This window comes from Polistes canadensis, unplaced genomic scaffold, assembly GCF_001313835.1.
Source record: "Polistes canadensis isolate GaletaPanama2010 unplaced genomic scaffold, ASM131383v1 scaffold_2, whole genome shotgun sequence".
In the NCBI taxonomy this organism is placed as follows: Eukaryota; Metazoa; Arthropoda; class Insecta; order Hymenoptera; family Vespidae; genus Polistes; species Polistes canadensis.
Window position 1 is genome coordinate 984,983 of NW_014569549.1, and position 24,706 is coordinate 1,009,688.

At 36.5% G+C, this 24,706-nt stretch overlaps 1 protein-coding gene across 7 annotated transcripts in view; it reads right to left on the reverse strand.

Moving 5' to 3' along the window:
- The window catches only part of LOC106784946 (fat-like cadherin-related tumor suppressor homolog), a 303,487-nt gene that overhangs the window by 4,350 nt on the left and 274,431 nt on the right, over positions 1-24,706 (reverse strand). For 2 of the 7 annotated variants that reach the window (XM_014744998.1, XM_014744988.1), the window contains exons 7-23: positions 17,022-17,177; positions 15,202-15,312; positions 14,106-14,258; positions 13,811-14,024; positions 12,176-13,736; positions 11,521-12,091; positions 11,261-11,432; positions 10,953-11,177; positions 10,013-10,036; positions 8,114-8,350; positions 6,962-8,014; positions 6,229-6,872; positions 4,759-6,156; positions 4,541-4,678; positions 1,737-4,442; positions 930-1,266; positions 413-553 (exon numbers count right to left, since the gene is read on the reverse strand). In XM_014744998.1, coding sequence (XP_014600484.1) covers positions 413-553; positions 930-1,266; positions 1,737-4,442; positions 4,541-4,678; positions 4,759-6,156; positions 6,229-6,872; positions 6,962-8,014; positions 8,114-8,350; positions 10,013-10,036; positions 10,953-11,177; positions 11,261-11,432; positions 11,521-12,091; positions 12,176-13,736; positions 13,811-14,024; positions 14,106-14,258; positions 15,202-15,312; positions 17,022-17,177 — 9,841 coding nt within the window. Of the gene's footprint in view, positions 1-412; positions 554-929; positions 1,267-1,736; positions 4,443-4,540; positions 4,679-4,758; positions 6,157-6,228; positions 6,873-6,961; positions 8,015-8,113; positions 8,351-10,012; positions 10,037-10,952; positions 11,178-11,260; positions 11,433-11,520; positions 12,092-12,175; positions 13,737-13,810; positions 14,025-14,105; positions 14,259-15,201; positions 15,313-17,021; positions 17,178-24,706 lie in introns of those variants that run through there. The other 5 variants (XM_014745036.1, XM_014745027.1, XM_014745018.1 and 2 more) reach the window with 4 other exon arrangements.

The following is a 24,706-nucleotide window of genomic DNA, read 5'->3' on the forward strand; positions in this document are numbered from 1 at the left end:
GCATTGCAGACAACAACTGTACTCCGAACACGCCTACATGCGTCAGCCTGTTGGCAGTGCCGCGTTACGGAGCGAAAGGAAGCAGTTCGTTCGATCAGAAATATAAAAGAAGAAATCAAAAAAGATAGAAAGAGAAAGAAAGAGAGAGAAAGAGAGAGAAAAAGAGAGAGAGAGAGAGTGAGAGAACGAGAGAAATTAAGAAATAGATACGATGAGAAAAGATAGAAAAAAAGAATAATAGAAAATAGTATATACTCTAATAAGATAGATAATATATAGCAATAAGCGAAGCAGCCCGAAGAAAAGGGATAAACAAAAAAAGGAGAGAGAAGAAAAAAAAGGACGAAGAAAAAAATCAAACAAAAAAAAAGAGAGAGAGAGAAAAATCGACAGGCAGACCGTATCGACTTACCACCAACGATGCGAGGATCATCCTCGATGGACGTCAGGGAAGCGATAGAGGTCCCACCTCCGTGAGGCGTTCGTCGAGCTGAATTTAGTAGAAGTCCTCCAGTGGTCAGCTCCGGTACCACTGGGCTCGCTCGTTTCAGGTCTGTTAGTGCACACAACACGATAATGCTGGGGTTAATCGAATCGGCTACACACCCAAAGATAAGAGACGCGTATGTACGTTCGCCGACGAAAACTAACTCGATTTTAATCGAGGAGAGAAGTTTTAGAGAACGATGGTTAAAGAATAGGTGGACAAAGAAGCGCTGGTTCCACCCATTCGAAAAAGAGAGACAGAGAGAGAATGAAAGAGAATGAAAGAGAGAATAAGAGAGAGAGATAGAGAGAGAGAGAGTGAGAAAGAGAGAGAAAGAGAAAGAGAACATGCAGCAAGCAAATCATAAAGTAAAAAGCTAAAAAGGGATCGATCAAAGGATAAGGGAATAGAGCAAGGCCAATTTAGCCAGCACTCCACTCACCGTTCTTTATTTTGGTCGTGTCCGTGATGAAAGAGGCCAGCTGCATCTGTTCTTGCCACGTGGGCTTATGCAGGCTGTCCGTGTCGCTGCTCGTGGGATTTCCACCGACCACCGAATTGGTAAGGGTTAAAGACGGAGGAGGGACTGGGGTGGTGCGATTTAAATTTCTTAAATAATCTGGGGGAAAATTTTCCAGCTCGTCGCCCGCGCTACCGTAGCTACGCAGGGTGTCCAAATTATTGAGAGCTACCGCAGCTGTGTTACCATACGCGGTTGGTTCGTTGTTAGAGCTGGGAGTGTAGGAGGCGGGTCTAGGAGGACATTGGGGAGGTTCTCTCTGTAAAAGAAAGAATCACACGAAAACCTTAAAAAACGCAAAGCACACATACTTCGTCTGTGGGAATGTATACATATAATGTATTATACTATATATAGGTAATACATCATACCTATCTCCATCATAGACGGAAGGAAAGCCTATCGCAAAAATGATCGCAAAAAAAAGAGAACGGCATGAAATGAAAATACGCATAAAGTAACTACGACGACTAGCGGCTTTAAACGGAATTTTCAAGTGCATGCGTTTACTGCCAGGAGCCGTTAAAATTTCACGCGTTAAAGCGACTACTGCTAATCTCTATTTCGCTTCTCTCTTCGCTGTTTAGTAATAATCCTACTTCTGATAAGTAGAGAGAAAGCGAACTACAGAGAAGTTAGAACGGCATCGCTAATCGAGTTTAAACAGCTCCGAATTAGTAATCCTCCGCGGACTAAAATAAGTAATAGGTAAGCTTGTAGATTTTGTACCTGTATCACTTCGAGATTGCTCAACTTCGAGCTGCGCTTGAACTCGTGCTCGTGAGGTCGGGCCGAATTCAAAACAATCTGCTTTCTTGTTTCGTTATTGATGTTGTTGGCTCGCGCTCTTGATCGTTTAATTCTTATTTTTCGGCAAGCAATGCATGCAACGATGAATAAAATGTTGATGACAAGTGCGATACCGATCCACATGAATAGTTCCCAGGTGATATTAAAGTGACTGGATATAATAGGTGTTGAGATAGCAGGATTGCCGCAATTAAAACCAGTCATATTCGGTGGGCACACACATCTGTACGTTCCGATCTCGTTCACACAAGTTCCACCATTCGTGCACGGATTCGCATCGCATTCGTTAACGTCATTTTCGCAATGTTCGCCAGTGAAGCCTTGACACTTGCATATTGGTCCATTGTTACCTTCTTCGCAAACGCCACTGTGATTGCACGGATTCGGACTGCAGTATTTTCCAAATTCGCAGCGTTTACCTGTTAAATTTGATCCATTGCATTCGCAGATAAAATCACCACCCTCCGGAGTGATCTTGCAACGACCACCGTAAAGGCATGGAGACGAAGCACACGGATCCGTGTCATTCTCGCAAGTCTTTCCAGTGAATCTGCTGTGGCACTGACACTCATAACTATCCGCGCCGGAGTCTTTGCACGTACCACCGTTTTGACAAGGCTGAGAACCACAAATACCAGGTGGTATTAGGACGACCGCGGTATCGCAACTGAACTCAATATTGGCGAAACGTCTTAAAATTGCGATGGTACTGGCACCACTCATATGCAATGGAAATGATACTCTAGCAATCCTCACGTCGTCCATGCAACCAACGAATCCTCGTTGAACATCTTCATAGCCGAGAATTGAAGGATGTTGTCTTACTTCCGCACCCAAGTAGAGATCGTCCGATTGAAGATTGAGAATGTCATTGATTCCAGGCGCTGAACCATGTGCTACGTGTTTTCCATCGACGGTTAATTTAGCGCTGTTGCTTTCTCGTTCCAATTCTACCTCATGCCATTGTCCATCGCTAACGTAGACACTACTCACTCGGACCAAACCCTCGCCACTCCCTAAATCGAATCTATATTGAATAACGCCGTTTGCTACTTCGAGAATGTTATAATCCACTTTACCAGCCGCATACATAAGATTACCCGTTGGTTGCATTGTTCTAATTCTAAGAGATAGACTTAGGCGGTCCTCAATTGTTTGTCTTATCATTGCCTTATCGATTCTATAATGTGCATAACTTTTACCACTGAAAGATATTGGATTCCGTGGTATATAACAGGCCTCGTCGTGACACTTGGAAATATCAATGTCGCAAGTTTGTCCTGCAAAACCATCCGGACACTGACAGGAATAGCCTTGAATGCTGGAGTCTGGTACGCAAACTTTAAATAGTGGACATGGATTTCGAGCGCATTCGTTGACGATTACTTCACAATGATTTCCGGCATATCCTTCTTTGCAATCGCATTCCATTTTATGACGATGTCGTGGCGATACGAAGCTCATTGTATCGGTAGCTACTGGTGTCATAAACGTAGGATCCAGATTGATTTTATAATGACAATCTCCGAAAACGCAGTAACCTTTGATGCACTGTAACCTAACCATTTCTTCGACTACCAGCTTCGTCAATTCTTCAAGCTCTTCAATACGCTGATTCAAAGCTTCTCTGAGATCTTCCGAAGAGAAAAATGAGATCGTTCCTAGTGGCGTGGTTGGTTTTTTCACGGCGAAAAGAAGATCTAAATCGTTGTGTACAGCTTCTCTGGTCGCTCGTGATTTAATCATATTAATTTCGTCGAGCGAAGGTTGAACGCTAATGATTATGATATCTTTTAATTTACAGCTCATAGCATTACGAACTGTTCTGACGAATCCTTTTCGATGACTTAATATGAAGTCTTCTGGGCTGACCTCTCTAAACCTCACGATCATTGAATTTTCTAATATTTTATCTGTTATCAGATCGACGTTAACTTTTACAATAGCATGAGAATGAAACTTGCCATCGGTGACACTGACGTTAACTCTGTATTCACCAACATCGAGCCTAGGCAAAGCTATTAACGTTCCATCAAATTTATTTATTTCAAAAAGATCAGTATTGAATGCTGGTAAAGATGGCACCAAACTAAATAGCAACGTGTCGTATTGATCTTGATCCGTCGCATGAACTTTACCGATAATACCGCCAGGATATTCGTCCTTATAAGAATTAATGATCACTTCGAGAGGCGTAATGACGGGTGGATATTGAGATTCTTCAATCACTTTTACCACAACCCATGAATCGGAATACAATGGTGGGCTTCCATTGTCGAATACACGGACGTGCAAAATGTACTTGTCTTTAACTCTGTTATTAAATTTGGTGGCTGTGCGAAGAGTACCGTCTTGTTCCAATCTAAAAGCATCACCTTCGTTTCCAGAACGAAAGTCGAACGTGTAAGGTGCAGCGTTGGGTTCAGTGTCAGCATCGGTAACGACAAATTGGAGAATAACGTGACCGATTGGTTTGTCCTCCTGAACGACAGCTGTATAATTTGGCGTCGAGAACAATGGTGGATTATCGTTTGCATCGAGGATCTCAATATTCACCATGACGAAGCTCGAAAGCATTGGCAAACCACTATCACGTGCGTGAATTTCCAATATGTAATTAGAGATCTGAAAAGTCACGGTAAGAGAAAATTATAAAAAGTTACTTTGAAATTTATCTTATTTCATTGATTTTTCAAAGCCTTCTTCATTAAGGTCATACTTACCTCTTCTCGATCGAGAGGTGCCGCGACCGTAATTTGTCCAGTTTTCTGATCGATACTAAATTGCTTTTGCCTGTCTCCTCGTTCTATGTAATAAGACACATTTCCGTTCTCCTCACTGTCGAGATCTTTTGCGAAAACCTACAAGCAGATTTATCATTAACATAAATAATTTCGAAACGGATTGGTAATTATTAAAACATAATTAATAGAAGTCGTACCTGCGTGACTCTTTCTCCGATTTTAGCATCTTCTCTGATCGATGCTCGATAGGAAACTTCACTGAATATTGGTGCATTATCATTGCTATCAATGACTGTGATGTTAACCGTAGCATGATTGCTTAAAGGTGGGATTCCACCATCAATGGCTTGAATCGTTAAAAAGTAATCACGAGCTCGTTCGTAATCCAGTTGTTCGGCAATTGTGATCACACCGGTTTTTGTATCTATTTGGAATTTTTTATGTTCGTTTCCACCCACGATCGAATAATAAACATCAGCATTGACTCCGGTATCTTTGGATGTTGCAAGGACTCTTACCACTTCGGTACCAACCGTGTAAACTTCTGGGACTTTTGAATAGTAAAGTTTCGACGCGAATTCCGGTGGATTATCGTTAATATCTTGAACATTGACAATTAGCGAAGCTACGTTAACGAGTTGTGGTGTTCCCTGATCGAGTGCTTTAATAGTGACGTTGTACATAGCTTTAGTTTCCCTATCCAACGGTTTGGCTAGTGTGACTATGCCACTATCAGTAGCGATTAGAAAATGTCCGTCCGCGGAATCGATGAATTCGTATCTAATTTTACGATTTATACCAATATCGTCATCCGTAGCATGAACTTTTGTTACTAAAGTTCCCACTTCAACATCTTCAGGAAGAGTCGTACTGTAAGTTTGCATTGTGAATTTAGGCATGTTGTCGTTTAAGTCGGATACGAGAATTTCCAATTGAGAAGAACATTCCCAAGAAGGTTTGTCCCTGTCCTGTACATGAGCCGTCAGTGAATATTTGGCTTGAGTTTCTCTATCCAATTGACCGACCATTTTTAAGACACCCGTTTCTTTGTCCAAAGAGAATTTATCATTGTTTTCACCAGTCAAGTAAAAACGTAACTTGGCGTTTGGTTCATCGTCGTAATCTGTAGCAAGCACGGTGAGTACGTAAGTACCTGGATGTGATCCTTCCGAAAGAACTTCTCTATAACGATATCTCAAACAGTAGGGAGGATTGTCATTAACGTCTAAAACTTGGACAGTTACTTTTGTGTCGAAAACATATTTCCCATCTGTACCGACAATGTCAAGTTCGTAATGATCGATCGTTTCTCTATCCAAAGTTTTCGCAACGTATACTTCTCCCGTCGATCTGATTTGAAATTGAGATCTTGGATCACCCGACGTTATGTAGAATTCTATAGGCGTTACGACGGATGTGTCTTTATCGACTGCGATCAATTTTACAACTACCGTTCCAGGCAAGGCGTCCTCGTTCACAGCTGCCGCATAATGATCATCAGCAAAAGCCGGTGGATTGTCATTATAATCTTTTAATTTGATATGTACCGATGTTCTTGCGAAGTGTTTTGGATTTCCGTTGTCGGTAGCTACCACCTTGAACAATTAAAAAACGTTTAAATAATTTGATTCTTACGTAATAATTCATAACTTTTTCGCAATTCTTACCTGAAACTTATATTCCGGTTGTTTTTCCTTATCGAGTTGTACCAAGGTGGAAATCCAGCCAGTATATACATCGACAGTATAGACATTCGCCAATTCTCCGATATCGGATCCAAATGAATATCGAACTTCTCCGTTGCTACCGAGATCCTCGTCATGTGCAATAACTTTCAAAATAGACGTTCCCTCCTCTACATTTTCCGCTAAAGAAATAACGTAAGGATTGCTTTCGAATTTTGGCGCATGATCATTCTCATCGAAAACCTGAAGAGATATTTCTGCGAGAGCCGTAAGCGGAGGACTCGAATCTGTTTCAGCTAGAACACCGATCAAATGGTTATCTTTCTGTTCTCGGTCTAATGGTCTTGCCAAAGTTATTTGACCATGAGAATCGATCAGGAAGAACGGCGAATCTTCATTTCCTGATACAATACGATATTTGACGGTACTATTCGTGACTGTTTTTAATCTCGTTATTGGTGTTCCTATTGGAGAATCTTCCGAAATAAAGAATTTTCCTTCTTTGCGTTCGAACAATGGAGGAATGTCTTGAGGAGCCATAATGTAGACATTTAAAGGCACATCCGTGTGATGAGGAGCCGTACCTTTGTCTTCTGCTCGAATGAAAATCTCGAATAATTGATTTTCTAAAAAAAAATAATATAATAGATAATTAATTATGATGTACAATTCGTTAAGGTTTTCTTTTTTATAAGATTTTTTAATGATAACTTACCCCAAGGTATGGCACTTTTTTGTAGATACAAAGCACCAGTCTCGGGATTAATTCCAAATAATGCTCTGGCATCGGAATTCTGTGGCTCATAGATCGAATAGGTGATTTTTGCAGCTTCGTCTTCGTCAATATCTTGAGCTTTAACTTTTAGGAAAGACATATTAACCGAAAGATTACTATGAATCGTTGCTTTATATTCTCTCAATAAGAAAATAGGTGGATTGTCATTTTCATCTCCGACTTTCACTCGAACCATTACGAAACCAGATCTTCCACCACCGTCCGTTGCCATAACTGGAATCTCATAAAGCTTTTGCTTCTCTCGATCGAGTTTCTTCCTCGTAACTATTTCACCAGTGAGTTTATTTATGTCAAAAATTTCCCTCAACAAGTTAGAGGGAATGCTGTAAATGATAGTTCCGTATTCCCCAAAATCTTCATCTGTTGCTAACACGCTGGTAACCAGTCGACCAGGTAATTGATTTTCCAACACGGTAACTTCGATCACTGGATTGGGAAACTTGGGATTATGTCTATTTGCTGGTAATATCTCGATCTTTACTCGAGTAAAACTGGTATATACTCCATCAGTCACCGAAACGTTCAACATGCTTAACTTATGTTCGCCAAAGTTTTGCATGTTAATTAAAGAAATTATACCGGTGGATTGATCGATGTTGTAAGTTTGTTGTTCGTTACCACCGACGATCGTATAGGTTAGTTTCTCGTCTACGTAATCTGGATCGCTCGCTGATACAACTGTTACAAACTGTCCTCGTTCGGCGTGTTCCGATAAGAAGCACGTGTAAGATGGTTGTTCGAACTTGGGTGGATTGTCGTTCATGTCGATTACGGTTACCCAAACGTGAGCTGTGCTTGATAGGCTTGGTACCCCACGATCTATCGCAACTACGGTAAAATGATGAGATTCGTGACTTTCGTGATCCAACGATCTCTTTAAAAAGATTACACCTTCTTCGGGATCGATGTGGAACAAATCATTTCTATTTTCTGTATCGTTTTGGATCGCGTAACGTACCTTTTGATTTATACCTAAACAAAACAAATAAATACGAAAAGAAATATTCAAGCATTCTTACTTTTTTGTTCCGGTTATATAAAATTGTTAAAAAATATATGATGCCATCTTACCTGTGTCGTTATCTCGGGAACTGACTTTCAAAACGGAAGTACCAAATGGTGCTGCCTCGGAGACGGAAATGTTGTAAGAGTCTTGAGTAAATTCGGGAGGACAGTCGTTGACATCAAGAACGAGTATGCTAACGAGCACCTCCGCGTAAACCCCTGACACACTGTCAGTGGCACGTACGGTCAGCTCGTATTGCTTCTTTTGTTCATAATCCAGCTCATCCACCACATAGATTACACCTGATTTATTGAAGAGAGAAGATTGTAGACCCAAAGCACTATGCGACCGATCATTCACGAATCCGTCAATCTTTTACCATTAATTTTCATTATTTTCCTTTTTTTTTTTTTTATGTGAACATTTTTAAATATGAATATGTAAAAGACCAAAATTCATATTAATATTTCACAATGATTTTGTCGGATTCGTGAACGTCAAAGAACACTAATGATTGCAATCTCATAGAATACACGCGTTTTTGAAAAACGTTGTGATTCTGTGAGTGCTACTGGAATGTCTGTACCTTTTAACGCGTTATTTCGTACTATATGTGATTAGTATAGATTAAAAAAAACATGAAAATAATTATAATGTAATAAAGGAAGTTTCAAACTCTTGTGCTTTTTCTTTATCAACGATTTCACAAGGTACAGACATAACATGCGAACAAAGAAAAGCTGCAAGAGTTGTATGGAAATAAAAAAAAATATATGTTTCAATAATGAGCCCTTGGTATTGGCGAAATTCCAAAAATGAAATATGGCGACGAGAGCGACTTTAAAAATTTAACGACATTGTGCGTTTCAGGAACACTATGCTCCAAGTCGTGTAAAAAAAAACAAGCTATTTATTGATATTATGTGCTAATGAAACTGAGTGAGTATTGAGTTTTATTCGATGTAAAACGTTGTAAATGAAATACAAATAAAAAAGTCCATGGAGCAAAGTGTACGACTAAAGCGTTTTTATGTATAAAAACAAAAGGAGGATTCGTCGGATAGTAAAAACCAGCGTGCTATAAAACAAATTATGTTTGTTTTTTTCTTGAGCGTTAATAATGTAAATAGGATGTAGTCAGAAATGGTTAATTTTATAAACTGTTAGTATAGCTTGGTGTTAGTAATTGCCGAAGCAATTTTTCATATTAATACTTGCTACCAGTTGTTATTTAGCTTATATTATATCTACTTGGAAAAAAAGAAAATCTCAACGAAGATATTATAAAACAAATTTTAATTTGTGTCATTAAGAAGCATAATTTATTAGACAGAACACCGTTTGTGTTAATTGGAATGTTTATGAAATTGTTAAATGGTAGATGTAAGAGAGATATAAATACATAAATATATATATATATATTTGTATTAAGAGTGTTCTGTCTATTCGTGCGTGATCATTTAATAATTATCTTCTAATAGGAAATTCCAAATTTCCATCAGTCGCAATAAATAATGTAGGTATGCAACGATGATCATTCGTTCTCATTTGTATGTTTGAAATTGTCTAATTTTATCTTCAGCGTTACCCTTCGTTTAATATAACGATCGTCGTGGAGAATTAATGACCATGCAAATTGATTAGTTCGCATACCATTGTTTCAAATGTTAGAACAAAATTGTGTCCATGTCTGTAAGACGTTTTATGAAAGAAAGAAGCAAACTTGCCGATCGAAGCAAGAAATTGATCGATACAATTTGTTTAACCATTTTTATTTTAAAACGTGATATGTTATTACGATGCGATATTATTTAAATTTCAATCTCATTAACATTTAATTTTCCTTGCTTCGATACTTTTGTGTTTTAATCGTGCACGTAGAATCAAACAAAGTGCGATGCAATAGCGTGATAACATAGCGATACAGCAGACCGATAGAACTAGTACTTTTTTTTTATACTCACAAGGACCATTGTTACTGTCGGGGGCTGCGAAACAGGGAGATACAAGAAAACTTTAATGTCTAATTTTCAAATAAGCATTGATAAGGGAACACGCATGAAGGGACTTTAAACTGAAGACGAAATGATAGTAATTAATTCTAACAGTGTAATATTATAAAGGAAAAGATGAAGACACGTTTTACACGTACATTTACTTTGTGGACTTAACAATTTCTGATATATCTACCACTAAACCGGCACCATATTGCAATAAAAAAATAATAGGACATGTTAAATACTTCTATATATGTTCTTACAACTTATCACCTGCGTCCGTTGGCCTTGAAAAATTATTAATCATTTCACCAACATTATTATCATATGCTCTGCATACTAATTTACCCATTTTGCCTTCTTTCACCAATACTGTTACATGATTAGAATTTAGTGACCGAATACCATAAGTACGTGAAAAAATATAATGTTAATCGAAAAGTTAACGAGATTTATTATCGAGAAACCATTCCACAGTTTTAACAGTATAAGTTTCATAGCCGGTTTGAAATAGCAACTAATATAATAGCATTCCAGTAAATATCATTGCTACGTACAGAAAATATTAAAATCATTTAGGGTAACATTTAGTGTTTATCGTCATAGTAACACTAACGAACTGGAAATGCATTTTAAAAAAGTTGATTCGGTGGCATATGCATTTACATAGCTCTATCATGTTTCCACATAAGATGGGCTCAATTTTATAATCTCAACTTATTACGCGCGCTGTTAATTCTCTTGAAATTTTGGTATTAAAAAAAAAAAAAAAAAAAGACAAAAAGCAGAGTAAGAATAGACACGAAATCTCTTCAATCCATATTATATCGATTCTGTTTACAAAGTAAAATCGAACGTATTTATTTCGTGATTCGCGTTAGTTGAAGCGTGAAAGATATCGACTTACCGGTGTTGAAGTCCAAAGCGAATTCTTCGAAATCATTGCCTTTGGTAATGCTGTATATGAGTTTGCGATTCAATGGTGACTCAGCTTGTATGGATAACGCTAGAGGCGAGTGTACTTCGATACTTTCAAGTACACTGTCCGTGTAAAATTGCTTGTCAAAGACTGGCATCGAACGATCTATCACCTTCACGTTGACTGGCACTTCAATGGAACATGGCGTTATTCCTAAAATAACGTTTAGCGTAACTTGGAAAAAAGTTATGTCAAGGAGCTATTTGGCAAATATTTTATATTCTATAGAGTATTACCTCCGTCGTACGCGGCTATCGTTAGTTGATATTCCCGATTATGTCCTTCGAGGTTTTGCTTCAACGAAATCTCTCCTGTTTTTCGACAAACTTTGAAAAGTTCTCCGTGACCTTTTTTCAATTCGTACCTTACTTCTCCGTTGTCACCGCTATCCATATCTACTGCGTGCACCTAAGGAAAGAAAATGTTTCAATTTTATTGCAAAATAACGTATTTACCTTGTCCGATGATAATTTGTTTCTTTCTTTCGATCATTTACCTTCGTTATAACATCTCCCTTTTGAGCATCGACGGAAACGACAGCGTAATAAGGCAGATTTACAAACATAGGACAATTATCATTGATATCCAAAATCGTGACGTTAACTATTACGTGAGCCACTCTGGGCTTTTCCATATCTCTTGTCTGACTTTTCGCTTCTACGATTAATTCGTAATGATCACATGTTTCTCGATCGAATCTTACTCCAGTTGTTCTAATCGCTCCCGAAGTTGGCCCAATAATAAACATTTTAGTAGGATTTAAAATTTTAAAGATTATGTGTTCGTTCAACACAGTACCCAATACGTTGACTACTACCACAGTTCTGATTTTCGTTGAATTTTCAACGATGTTTCCTTCATAAACATCTTTTTGAAAGATCAAGCCTGAATTTTCCGATTTTTCGACAATTATATTCACTTGCGTGACACTAGAATATTTTCCATCCGATACACGAACGTGTAAAAGATAATTTTTTTTAATGCGTTCCGAATTAAGAACCGTGATTATACCAGTTTGAGAATCTATATCAAATGTATGACCTTTGTTGCCATCGATAATATCGTATCTAAAATTGAAACATTTTTACAATTAATTAGATATTAAGTTTAGGTGGTTTGACGAGGAATGAATTAATTTTCAATTTAATTACCTTAACGAAATTCCTTCGGAACTGTCAGGATCTACAGCATTAACTTGAAGAACGGCAACGTTCTTGTACGTAGGTAAGAGAAGCGTCGCATTATAATCATTTTGAAGAAATTTTGGTGGACAATCATTTACGTCAGTCACTTTTATCATGACTTTAGCCGTAGTCTCGGACGAAAGTTTAGGCTTCCCTAAGTCAGATACTTTAACATGGAATGTAAACTCTGGAATGGTTTCATGATCTAATACCATTACAGTTCTAATAGCACCGGTACTAGAATCAATGTGGAAATACTTTCTCGGTAGATCGTCGACGATATCGTAATTTAATAAAGCATTTAATTCAGAATCGGCATCCTCTGCTTTTATAACGAGAGGTGTGGTCGTATTGGTAAGTACCAACGATCCTATAGAAGCACCTTCACTAATTTCACCACTGTAAACTGCTTGAATGAAGCGTGGTGCGTTATCATTTCTATCAAGCACGTGGACGATCACGTTACAGACCGCTGTAGCACCAGCCATATTTGTAGCGGCTATTGTCAAATTATAGAACTTCCTCTTCTCATAATCTAAAGAGTTCTTCACAACGATAACTCCAGTACTAGGATTGATAAAGAACGTATCATCTTTATTTCCTTTAGTGATCTCGAATTGCAATGACGAAGTACTTCTGGCATCCACGTGCTTCACGTAAGTACCTAGTTGTTGATTCTCGTAAATCTCAGCGGACAACTCTCGTTGAACGAAACGAGGTGGAGCATTGTCTGCCATAGTAACCATTACGTGAACAGGTACGGTATTGGTGAGAGCAGGTGAACCGTGATCTACGGCTTTTACCAATAATATGTATTCCGCCGAAACGCTCAAATCGAGTTCTCGAGCTACTTTAATATCTCCTAGCGTGGGATCGATGAAGAAAATGTTACCAACATTCCCCGAAGTAATGGAATAAGTAATCCTTGCGTTATCACCGCGGTCCCTATCAATAGCACAAACTCGTACAACGGCTGTACCAATTGGTGATGTTTCGAAAACCTTTCCTTGAATGATCTCGCTAATGAATTCGGGGGCATGATCATTATGATCGTGAACTGTAACAACGACTCTTGCGTAATTTCGTTTTGCTGGTGTACCTTGATCTTTAACCATAACCGTCAGTACGTGTTCCTCGATAGTTTCTCGATCGAGTGGTTCATTTAATGTTACAGTACCACTGATTGAATCAACGTGAAAAATACTCAATGAAGCTTGACTTTGAGCTGCATGCAAACTGTAAAATACTTTTTTATCTTCGTCTGCGTCGGTCGCGTGTAATTGAAGAATTTTTTCGCCTTTTGGAACGTTTTCCGAAATATCCACGTGATACGTGCTCTCAGTGAACTCTGGCCTATGATCGTTAATGTCAATCACCGTGACCAAGAGTTGCGTTAGGGTCGTGTGTACGCCATCAGTGACGCCGATCGTAAGATTATAAAAGTTTTGTGTTTCCCAATCTAATTGCTTAGCTAATAGCACATTACCGTTATCACGTCCTATGAAGAATTCATCTCGCTTGTCACCATCTGTAATATGTAAAAGAGAATAAAGAGATACTGTCGAACAATAATTTGGTATTTATGTATCGTTATTATCCTACCTAAAATGTCGTACCACAGAGAATCACCGTCCTTATCTGTGGCCTGAACGAGAGTCACTAAAAAGCCTACTTCGTCACTTTCCGTCACATCTACGCTTTGATTATTACTTTTGAAAACTGGTGGGTTTTCGGATTCTTTGGCCACTTCGACCACTTGGACGGATATTCGAGTTTGATGACTACGTTGAGGTTCACCACTATCGGTTGCTCGTATCTATGGAATAAAAATGCTTTCTTTTTTGTATCGGAAAAAATCGTTAAAAATTTTTTTTTTTTAATATAATGAAACACGTACCATCATTTCATATTCCTGGCCTGCTTCAAATCCACGTTGGGAATACACCATTCCAGTGGTAGGATGAATTTTAAATTTGCCTTTTCCACGTCCTCCTTTAATACTGTATTGAATTTTTCCATTGTCGCCGATATCTTTGTCATTTGCTAAAACCTGATGTAAACGAAATAATATTAGAAATGAAAGGATATATTACATATAATAATTAAACGTTTGAATTAACTGCCACATTTTTCCTGTATATGACAAAAAAAAAGAACTATGACTTTGAAGTAACAAAATAATTCAATCTTTGGTATTAGATATAGAAATATAATTTAATTAATAATTCATCCAGCGTTATAGCAGTTAAAACGATTAAAAAATGATCTGTATAACTATATATATATTATATATGGCCAATCAAACGTGACCAGTTATTTTGATGCACGATGAAATTCTCTCATGCACGGCATTTCATACTATTTGCCATATTATTGATATTTCAGCCCAATATTTATGTATATAAATACGTTTAATAATGTCTTGTTGACGCAAGTATTAATTGGCGAAAAAATTAAAACGTAATAGCATTCTCAGGCTTCATCCATAAATGGAATAAACATATAATATAAAGTGACACATACAGACGAGCATGGGAAAATGATGAAGTTTGATAGAACGTACGTTTATTAGATAGAAGTAAACGAAGACAAAGATATAGACAATCATAAATAGGATACAAAGAGGAATGATGACACAGAGTTACAAGTAAGGCTTTGAATGGTAAGGCTTGTGCGTGATACGAAACAAATGAAAATGAGATCAATTTGCAGATACAAATGTGCAATGGTTTCCCTATGAACGATTTGGGTTGCATGGAATGATAATTATTTACATTCAACATAAAAGCTGGAGGATAGGCAGACATAGAGATAAATAATGAAAAAGGCAGATAAAAATAGAGTAAATAAATAAAGAGCCTGCGTAACTAAATTCGATCAATTCCGTATATGCAATTAATATATATATATATATAGGTAAATGAAGATAAACGAATTATGCAATGCGCGTTTTTCGCGTGATGCTTAGTTTTTACGTGCGATTGTGTTCTTACCCTGAAGATACGATCTCCTGAAAGGGTGTCGGGGCTAAATGTCTCCCAAGTTCCATTCTCGAGTAACGTATCGATCGAGAGGTCGAACTCCCGCGAGCGGTTCTTCGATTTCTGTCAAGAACGAGAAGAGAGGATAGCTTTTAGCTTTCACATCGTTCCTGATATTTCTTTTATTTCCTCCATTCTTTCTTTTTTTCTAATTCAATTTTTCTTTTCTTTAATTTTCCTTATCGCGAAACCGACAAATTTATATATATATACACGAGTCGATAATCGATCGATCTCGTTTAGAACAAAAATATTATATGATTTTAAATAATGAAACTGGAATATTTAAAGTTACGCTTTTTTAATTCGATAAAATTATTGCAACAGTTATCTTCATCAAAATAAATAATATAATAACGAATTTTTTTTGGAAGAGAAACTGATAAAAAGGGCTCGAAGAACGGAACAAGTGGCGATGTAATTACAAACGATAATGAGATAGACGCAAGTATATATCGTGCGAGGTTCAAGTGCTCAAATTTCTACACTTTCCAGCTACGTTCGACATTGTTGTGGGCGATGATCAGTTACTTCGATTAAAGTCGAAAAGAAGGGTGGTTGGTTTGCGGTAATCGATTGAAAAGGAAAACATTCGATAACGACCAAGCAAACAGGATGGAGGTTTTTGTAAGTAGTTTGCTTTTTGTGGGCGCTCGCATAAATAATATATTTTTTTCTTTCTTTGTAGTCGCTATATTATCGCGTATTTATATTAAAATTACATTTTTAAAATGAATCTGCGTTATCGTGCGAAAGTATCTGCCCGATTTATTCGTTATATTAAAAAAATTAATAAACATTAAAAAGAATAATAACGTTCATGTACATATTTTTTAATTTTATATAGATTAAAAATTGTTGAATTAATTATATGAAAAAATACCTGCTTGAAATGATAATACATTTGACATTTTGTACAAGACGCGTATATGAAATTTATACACTATATATACAGTCATAATCATATAAAATGACATAAATGTTCAAGGTGCACTATGAAGAATATAATGCGGAGACATCTCAGCGAATAACGAAACATTTGCTATCGTAAATAGCATATTACAATCTCGCGCGTGGATAACCATTTTATGAGGACTGAGATATTGAATAGTGTCATTGTTGTGTTCATAACTATACGCCCATTTATGTATGTATGTATGTATGTATGTGTGGCCGGTGGAAAGCGTATAAGCTTTTCGAAATCAAGCGGTGCGTTCTTTTTACAGTTGGTTTATTTCATACATTTCTACTTTCATTATTTACATTGATTTAAAAAATATTGTATATATATATAAAAAAAAATGATTTATGTACATTATGTTATTCGCGTTATATGTGTGGATTTTTACTGCTTATACTCACACACTTTTAGCAACCATTTATCGATTAAAGATTTATATAATATTTATATCGTGTTACATAATAAAACTAACATAATTATAACGCAGGAAACGAACAATGTGCAGAAAGAATAAGGGGGTAATGTAACCTTACTACTATGTGTAGGGACATAGAAACGAAGATAGGAAAGAAGAAAGAAATGAGAACCAAAGAAAAGAGTAATTTGACGTAGAACAACGTTAAATAATCTATATCTTTATTAAGATAAAGAGGATGTTTCTGATCGATAGGGGTCTTTTCGACAAAATAGGGTGAAAACACGATCGTCTGTTGTCGCTTTCGAGGGTGGAAAGTTCATCTTCAGGAGGTAAAGAACATCGGAAATGTTGCATGAATATTTATAAAAAAAACTATACAAGGAATTTTTTTACCTGGAAGAATGGTTTATCGGTAGACGGCGTGGCTGGAATTTGAACGGTGTAAAATTTTTGCTCGAATTCTGGTCCATGGTCGTTGACGTCGGCAACTTCTACGACTATTCTTGTTGTTGAGGATAATGGTGGTCTACCGTCGTCTCTTACTGTAACCTACAAAAAGTGAACAGAAAAATCATTAATTTTGAAAATCATTTGATGTGTATCCAAATATTTGTAAAACATATTATTATATATTATGATGTTTAAAATAATGGAATGACAAAAACCTGAAGGATAAAAAACCACATATTATTTCAATATATTTCTTTACGATAAAACCTCAAATATCTTTGGGAAGTAAGAAAAAAAAAAAAAAGAAAGCTCAGGAAGAGCTGATAAATTTTAAAGATTTGCATAGAATCTATCGAGATAATGATCGTAATTATGTTTTTTGCAATATGCTGGATCTGATCTGGATATTCTTAATGGAATGGAAATCGTAGCAATACAATATTCTTAAGCTTTTCTTCTATCACGTAGAACGTTCCTGACGGGCACCGTGATAGTCTTTGCGGTTGGAAGAACCAAGCCAACTCACCAGCGCTCTTACCATCTCTCTATTTTTCTCTCTCTTTCTATTCGGCGAATCTTGGATTTTCGTAGGAACATATCTTGTCGAGCTATCTCTGTTCGTCGTTTACGGTGGCAAAGTCCATGAAATTACTGATCGTAAAGTTAAGTGATCCGAATCTTGATAGGGGTAGATTCTCCTTCTTTGTTTTTGGAAACGAAGAAGAGGATTTTCTAGCGGCTCTAAGACTATCTACATTTTTTAAATTTTTCTACAAAAGAAAAGAAAAATGAAAAAAAAGAAATATGTTTTTGAAAGAAAAGACGATTCGTATAGAGAATTTGTCGATGGTTTGAAAATATCGGAACAAACTCGATTACTCGATGTCTTCCTTAAATTAGTAGAAACGATCATAATTTCTAATGAACAATTTCAAGAAGAATCTGTCGCGAATGAAAAGTAGGGGAGACGGAAGGTTGCTCTCCTTACCGCAACATAAATTTAACATCCCTTGGAATGCTTCGCGAGAGATCGTGTTCATATCCAGCATGTAACACCTGAACTAAATTAGGACTGCAAAATTCCACTTTACATTCTAAATATGGACACTGTTATGTTTCAGTTCTATCTGTTAGATTATTTAAAACGATCCTCAAAGTTTTATGTTTAGTCAAATTTAAAACTTTCGTTCGGTCATATAACGTATGGTATCCCTTTCATTATCTCTCTCTTTCTCTTTATTTCTCGTTACATTGACGATTTATATTAACGCTTTAACACGAGCAACGTCATTCCCAGAGAGGAAGATCTACCTAGGTAGGTTTCTACTTCAGCGTTGAACCTTCTCGAGCATCGGTTCTCTACTTCCCAGGAACTATGTTTTCCTCGTGATTAGGGGTAATAGGCATGCTTTGCTCGAGCAGTTCTTCAGAACTATCTTCTTCTTCCTTCTCGTTCGCTTTCTCTCTCGATTCTACTGTACCTTTCCATTCTCTCCCTTCATCTCCTCGTAATTACCTTGAAGGCCCCCGGCGATTTCTCCGAGGCTTAAAGCCCGCGTTTGTGGCTCTTGGATCCACAGGGACTACTACTACTACTACTACTAGTCTTCTGCATCACCACGAAATACCACTACTCGTTCATGTCAAAGGCTCGGTATAATAAACTTTATGACGCGGAATGCCGCCATGTTTAGCTTGACCTACGGCGAAATCCTCCTTTTCGACCTTTCTCTGGTGAAGCCCTACACGTCCCTATGTGATAACGAACATGAATCTTCCTTTCATCATCCGCTTCAACTCCAAATGGTGCTACGTATTATATCGTATTATACAAGAAGAAAATACATTATTCTACGTAAATTATTTACTTATCCATGAGATGAGAGGATAAGAATGTTTCTATTTTTATTCGTAATATTAGAAGAAAAGAAATTACGAAAGATCTCGAAGAGAAACACGAACGACAACGAATGAATGATCGTGTGCGAAACAAAGGTAAAACGATGGCTGTTCGACGAAACATCGCCGCGAGTTATTTCTCCCTTTATCATAGTCATCGGTATTCGCAACTAACGCGAGTAAAGAGGCAAAGGGAAAGATAATAATAATAGGCGAGGGCATAGCGTCGATCCGACGCGGGACATTTCTCTGCCGGCTGTCCGAAGTGAAACCGACAGATCGTTAGGAACCCATCATCCGCACGCCAGAACAGAAAAGCGCGCGTAATTTGAAAGCTGTCTACGAGAATAGTGAGAATGAAAGAGAAAGAGAAAGAACTAGTCTGTAAGCGCTGTCGCTTTGACTCGCCTCTCATCAGACAAAATCGCTTTTGCTATCTGAATGAAGAACTGCACACTACGAGAGCTTCTCATATGACATCATATTCGACTTTTTATTCTACATGCCTTCTCATACCATCATTCTTTATTATTACACAACGTGTATAATATACTCTTGGTAATAAACAGATTTAACAGGTTCTCGTGATGCTTCTATTTCAACGGAATCAAAATCTTTCCCCGATCGATTTATATGAAACTTTTTATTTTTTTTTTCGACTCGATTTATCATAAAAAGAAATACATTTTTCCTCCATAAAACATTTCCTAACGTGTTTCTAATGACATACAATGTTTTGAGGTAGATGCGATCGAAATGCAGGCGATCAGAGAATCCTAAGAAAGCTATGTCTTCGCTTAGCCTAGAGCTATGCATTGGAAAACGCTTATGATATCCCAGCGAGGTGGTTAAGTGGCTAGATAAACGTTATCCTACGAAAGGAACGAGTCACTGTACCTAGGAATATGGGTGAATCTTATCCAGCCATATGTTTCCAAGTATCGATTTTGGCTTGAATAAGATTTCAACGCGATTACTTTTTATAAAATCCCTTGTAAAAGCTTTGTGGCACAATACTTGGAACATGTCTGTCGTAAAAGAATCTTTAGAAATAATTTCGCATGGAGCTTACCGATCTATTGAATTATTCGCATATAAACTACACATTTCAGAGGATTGCTACACGATGAAAACTACGAAGATTTGTGAATATTGTGAGAAGAAGTATATTGTAATAAAATCCTTCTTTTTATCTTTTTCCATATGAATAATGTTCGAAATATTGATATCCAATGAATTGGACAATTCAATTGGATTGAATTTTTCTTAGATTATTTATTCACAATAGTTATTAAGTTTATCTTTAACTAGTTCCTACATCAATGATTAATATTTAAGAAAAAACATATTATAAATAATTCATGCTATGTCGATCTCGATATAAAAACTTAGGTAGATATAAGATAGTAATAATAACAGAAAATTAATAATTTTTAAATAAAATTCTATTCGTTAAAAAGTATTCTTACCATGCTGTAAAGTTATGTCGGAAATATTTTCTTTGACATCATAACTTTGAACAAATTTCTGAAGCACACGTATCAAATGGAGTTTATTTTTTCCGAGGACGAGGTTCAGCATGCAAAAATGTCGTTTTGGTGACTGGTAAGAATAATTCGAAACACCCAGTCCTATCCGTGAAATTTGAAGTTCATAAACAAAAAAAAAAAGAAAAAAAGAAAACAGGAGAAAAAGTTTGTTACAAAGGCATCACGACGAATAGAAGTATGTACGTAAACACGTACTGCGTACATTTCCTTAAAGAGAATAATTCGAATTTCACATATGACAAGAAGTAAGCTCTGTTACTTTAGTCTTACTCTAAGGGAAGCGTAAAGGTTGATGTTGTCACTGATGACAAAAAAGTCATAGAATTCTTTCGTTTCTCGCGTTAAAGTCCCTTTCACGTTTCCCCAAGCGTTTACTCTCCATTCATCCTTTTCGTCCGTTGTACACAAAACGTTCTCGGAGGCTGTCCTTTCTGCAGCAAAGATTCTTGAATATTCATCGTGATTATTCCTTCCGTTTTTCCTACCCTCACCTGTGTAAAAGGCGAAACTTTATATTTCCCGTTCTCTTTTTCTCCCTTCCATCCTCCTTTTCTCTTTCCGCATTATGACACGAAAGAGAACAACGCAAGCGAATGAATGAACGAACGCAGAGCGTCAATTATACTATGTTAGCCCGAGCATGGTAACGCGAGACTTTCCGTGCATGTATGCACATATATGGAAAGAAAGCAAGAGAGAGAGAGAGAGAGAGAGAGAGAGAGAGAGAGAGAGAAAGGTATATTCATGTATATACGTAGGTATATATGCCGAGAAAAAAGGAAGAGAACAACGAAAAAGATAAAAAAAGGGAGAAAGACAGAAAGAGAAAGAGAGAGAGAGAGAGAGAGAGGGAGAGAGAGAGAGARAGAGAGAGAGAGAGAGAGAGAGAAAATGCACCCTTTTCATCATGTTTTACTTCTATTATTCGTATAAAAGAGATTCATAACGAGACAAGAATCAACATACTCGGTATGTAGTAAGTTTGTTTGTCAAATGCAAACGAAAGGAAAATTCAAGGGAGGTGAATTATGAGAGATTATCGATGATAAAAATGTTAGAATGAGAACGTTATCTGTTTCAAATTTAAAAAGTAAAAAATACAATTGGAAAATATACAAAAATTTTGAGCTGAAAAGAAAAGGAAAGAAAATCGCGATACAAATCTTCATCATTACTATTATATATTTTAATAATTAGTGTGATTGTTAACGAAGATATCGTCGTATGTAATTCTTCGTTGACGTTACAAACACTCGTCGTAAAAACAACAATACAATATCAGAACGTTCCCGCTGTTCTTTTTTGTCGCTTATATGTTACTGTCAAAGTGCTATGTGTACAAGTACTATGCTAACAACGCCGGATTTTCTTCCTATTAACATATATAATTCTTTATTTAAACAAAAATATGCATCGTTACATGATTCTTTGACGACTACGGTTCAACTGACTCATCTCAACTGAAACTCTTACGCTTTTATCACTATTCTTCCTTTATGCAGTTTTACATTTTAGCATTATTTACAGTTTTATTGCACTACTTAGGTGTGCTTTTGCCATCGACATACGCTTGAAAAAATAAATTTATTATTTCAACAGTGATAAAGGAACATTTTCATAGATCGCAAAACGTGAAACTATTACTATCGACTCGTTGCTTTGTGCAGAACTTGTTGGGATCAGAAGCCGTTACCTGTTATCGCTAGAGAGAGCGTGCACGAAATTGGAATGCTTTACCAGTATGCATATGCAATTCTAGATCGTCCAGCGCATTTGAAAGTCAATCGTACAATTGCTATTTTGACCCGGGTCAAGAGTTAATTTAAGACTTTTATTCCATGCGAGAAATCGTAACAAACATGTTGAAGTTTTAATTTATTAATAATTCTAATTCTCTTGATATTATTTTTTTCGGACAAAATCGAAAGATTCTTTACTATGAAAAACGATACGTCCGATGAGTACACTCGGTTTGCATGCAATCGAAAAAAATTCTTAAGTTTGTTTATTTAATTTGCATCAATGAGTTACACAAACGTACCGTCATTTCGATGCATCTCATGTCGTATATTTGATATACTTATATAATACATCGGGGTAGGTGTACGTATGCGCATATGTATTTACTATCCACGTTTGAACATAACGAGCATGGCATCTATCTTCCATTTCCTAAGGCTCTTGTGGTGCGAATCTCGCATAGTTTAACCGTTCTCGAAAGACGCTGAGCGAGCGCGATATTTTCCCTTTCACCCCTCCGCGTTCCCTTTATTGTCTCCGCGCCGTTCCAGAATTTGGCGTGTATTACATGCAAGCGAAGCTACGTGCTTATATATATATATAATATAGATATATAGATTTAACATACATATGTACATGTACATGTACAGATATGTACGTGTATGCTGGTAAAGAAATCCCAGTGAAGAATAGCGCAAAGGCTGGTTCAACTGTCCTTATTAATATACGCCGTGTCTGTTGGAAATGCTCGGTTATACCGCCCCTGAAATATGAAGGCGAGCACGAAAAAGAGAAAGAGAGAGACAGAGAGAGATAGAGAAAGGGTCCAAGGGGGTTAGTTTGAAAAAGAAAACGACGTAGTGAAAAATAGTAGCGATTAATATAACAACGGTAAAAAGCTTTCGCGGCGTAGGTACTTTTAAGCCCTCGATAAATACTCGCCGTGATTAAGCAGTTACATTTTTGTTCAAACGATATTTCTTACTTTCTTCTTCAGTCCTTTCATTATTATGTTTGATTGCAATAGAATTGTGTCATAATCTTTGAAATAATATTTCCCTGATTTTCATTATGATAATAATAAATGAAATGCTATTACATTTAATTGATGATATTTAAATATCAGTAAGATTATTCTTTGAATTTTAAATACGACTTATATAACAACGTTAAAGAATAATAAGAAATATGAGAATGAGATTTGCATTTAATTCGCAATATCGTTCAGATAACTTATCTCGATACTTCGTCCGATGGACCACTCAACGATCTATTTCCGTGTTAGTAAGCGATTTTCCATGCTACTTTGAATATTCTAAGTGGAAACTTAATGTACAGGCAAGAACATAAAAGGTTCGTTATATTTGAAAAATCGAAGTAGGGTTTCGAAGAAAACAGAAAAATTTTGATTTATGGATATTACGAATTTACTGATTTTTTTTTTTTAAATTGTTTGAAAAATAAATTTATTAAAAAATTGCACTTTATAAGTATGTATCTAATAAGTCTTTTATTTCTGTCCAATGTTTTTGGAAACAAACAACATTGTTACTACGTTATGTCCAAACGAAACGCCTACGATTTACGAGACATAAAAAGAAGCACCTGGAAGTTGGAGATACAGTACGGTATGTAGGAAAAGCGATTTCTGGCCGTCTACGTATATACCTACATATAGGAATCTGAGCGTAACCTCGTAAATCATGGCGGGAGTTATGAAAAAAGGCGAGCTATGGTTTGCACAGTAAATTCGATTCGGCGTGTCTATATACGAAAGGACGGAAGTTCTACTTGCATCCGTCCTCCTCTATCGCGATATATCCGGAGAATATTGGCATGGAGATAAACGAGTTATGATGATCGACGAATTTCTCTTAGGTATATATAAATATATATGTATACCGTATATATATATATGTATAGATTCAATACACGAACTATAGTTTCGATGCTAGAGTCTAAACTAGAACTGTTATTACATTGAAGTTATCCAGTAAGATATCCAAATAAATTAAAAAATATTCGAGTATGTTTCCATTCGAATATTTTACTAGTTATACTTGGATATTTATAATACTGGGTAGTTTATATTTTCAAAACAATGCACGTAGTAAGATGATATTAATATCTCGGTTATGAGGAGTATGCTTAATCCCCAAACAATAGCGAACTATATAAGATAGTAAATAACAGAAACTGAATCCATTGTGCAAAGTAGCAGAGAAATACGTTAAATACAGTGATTCACTATCTAAATATAATTCTCATTTCGTTTTGTAATAATGAATAACTTAAAATCTTTATGGCCTTAGGAATATTGTTATCTTTGTTCTAAAAGTATACTTAAACGGTTATAGTTTACATATAATGATTAATGTGAAACTCCATTTTCGAGAAAATTATATTGAAAAATTCAAAATTTACAAACTTTTTTTTAGC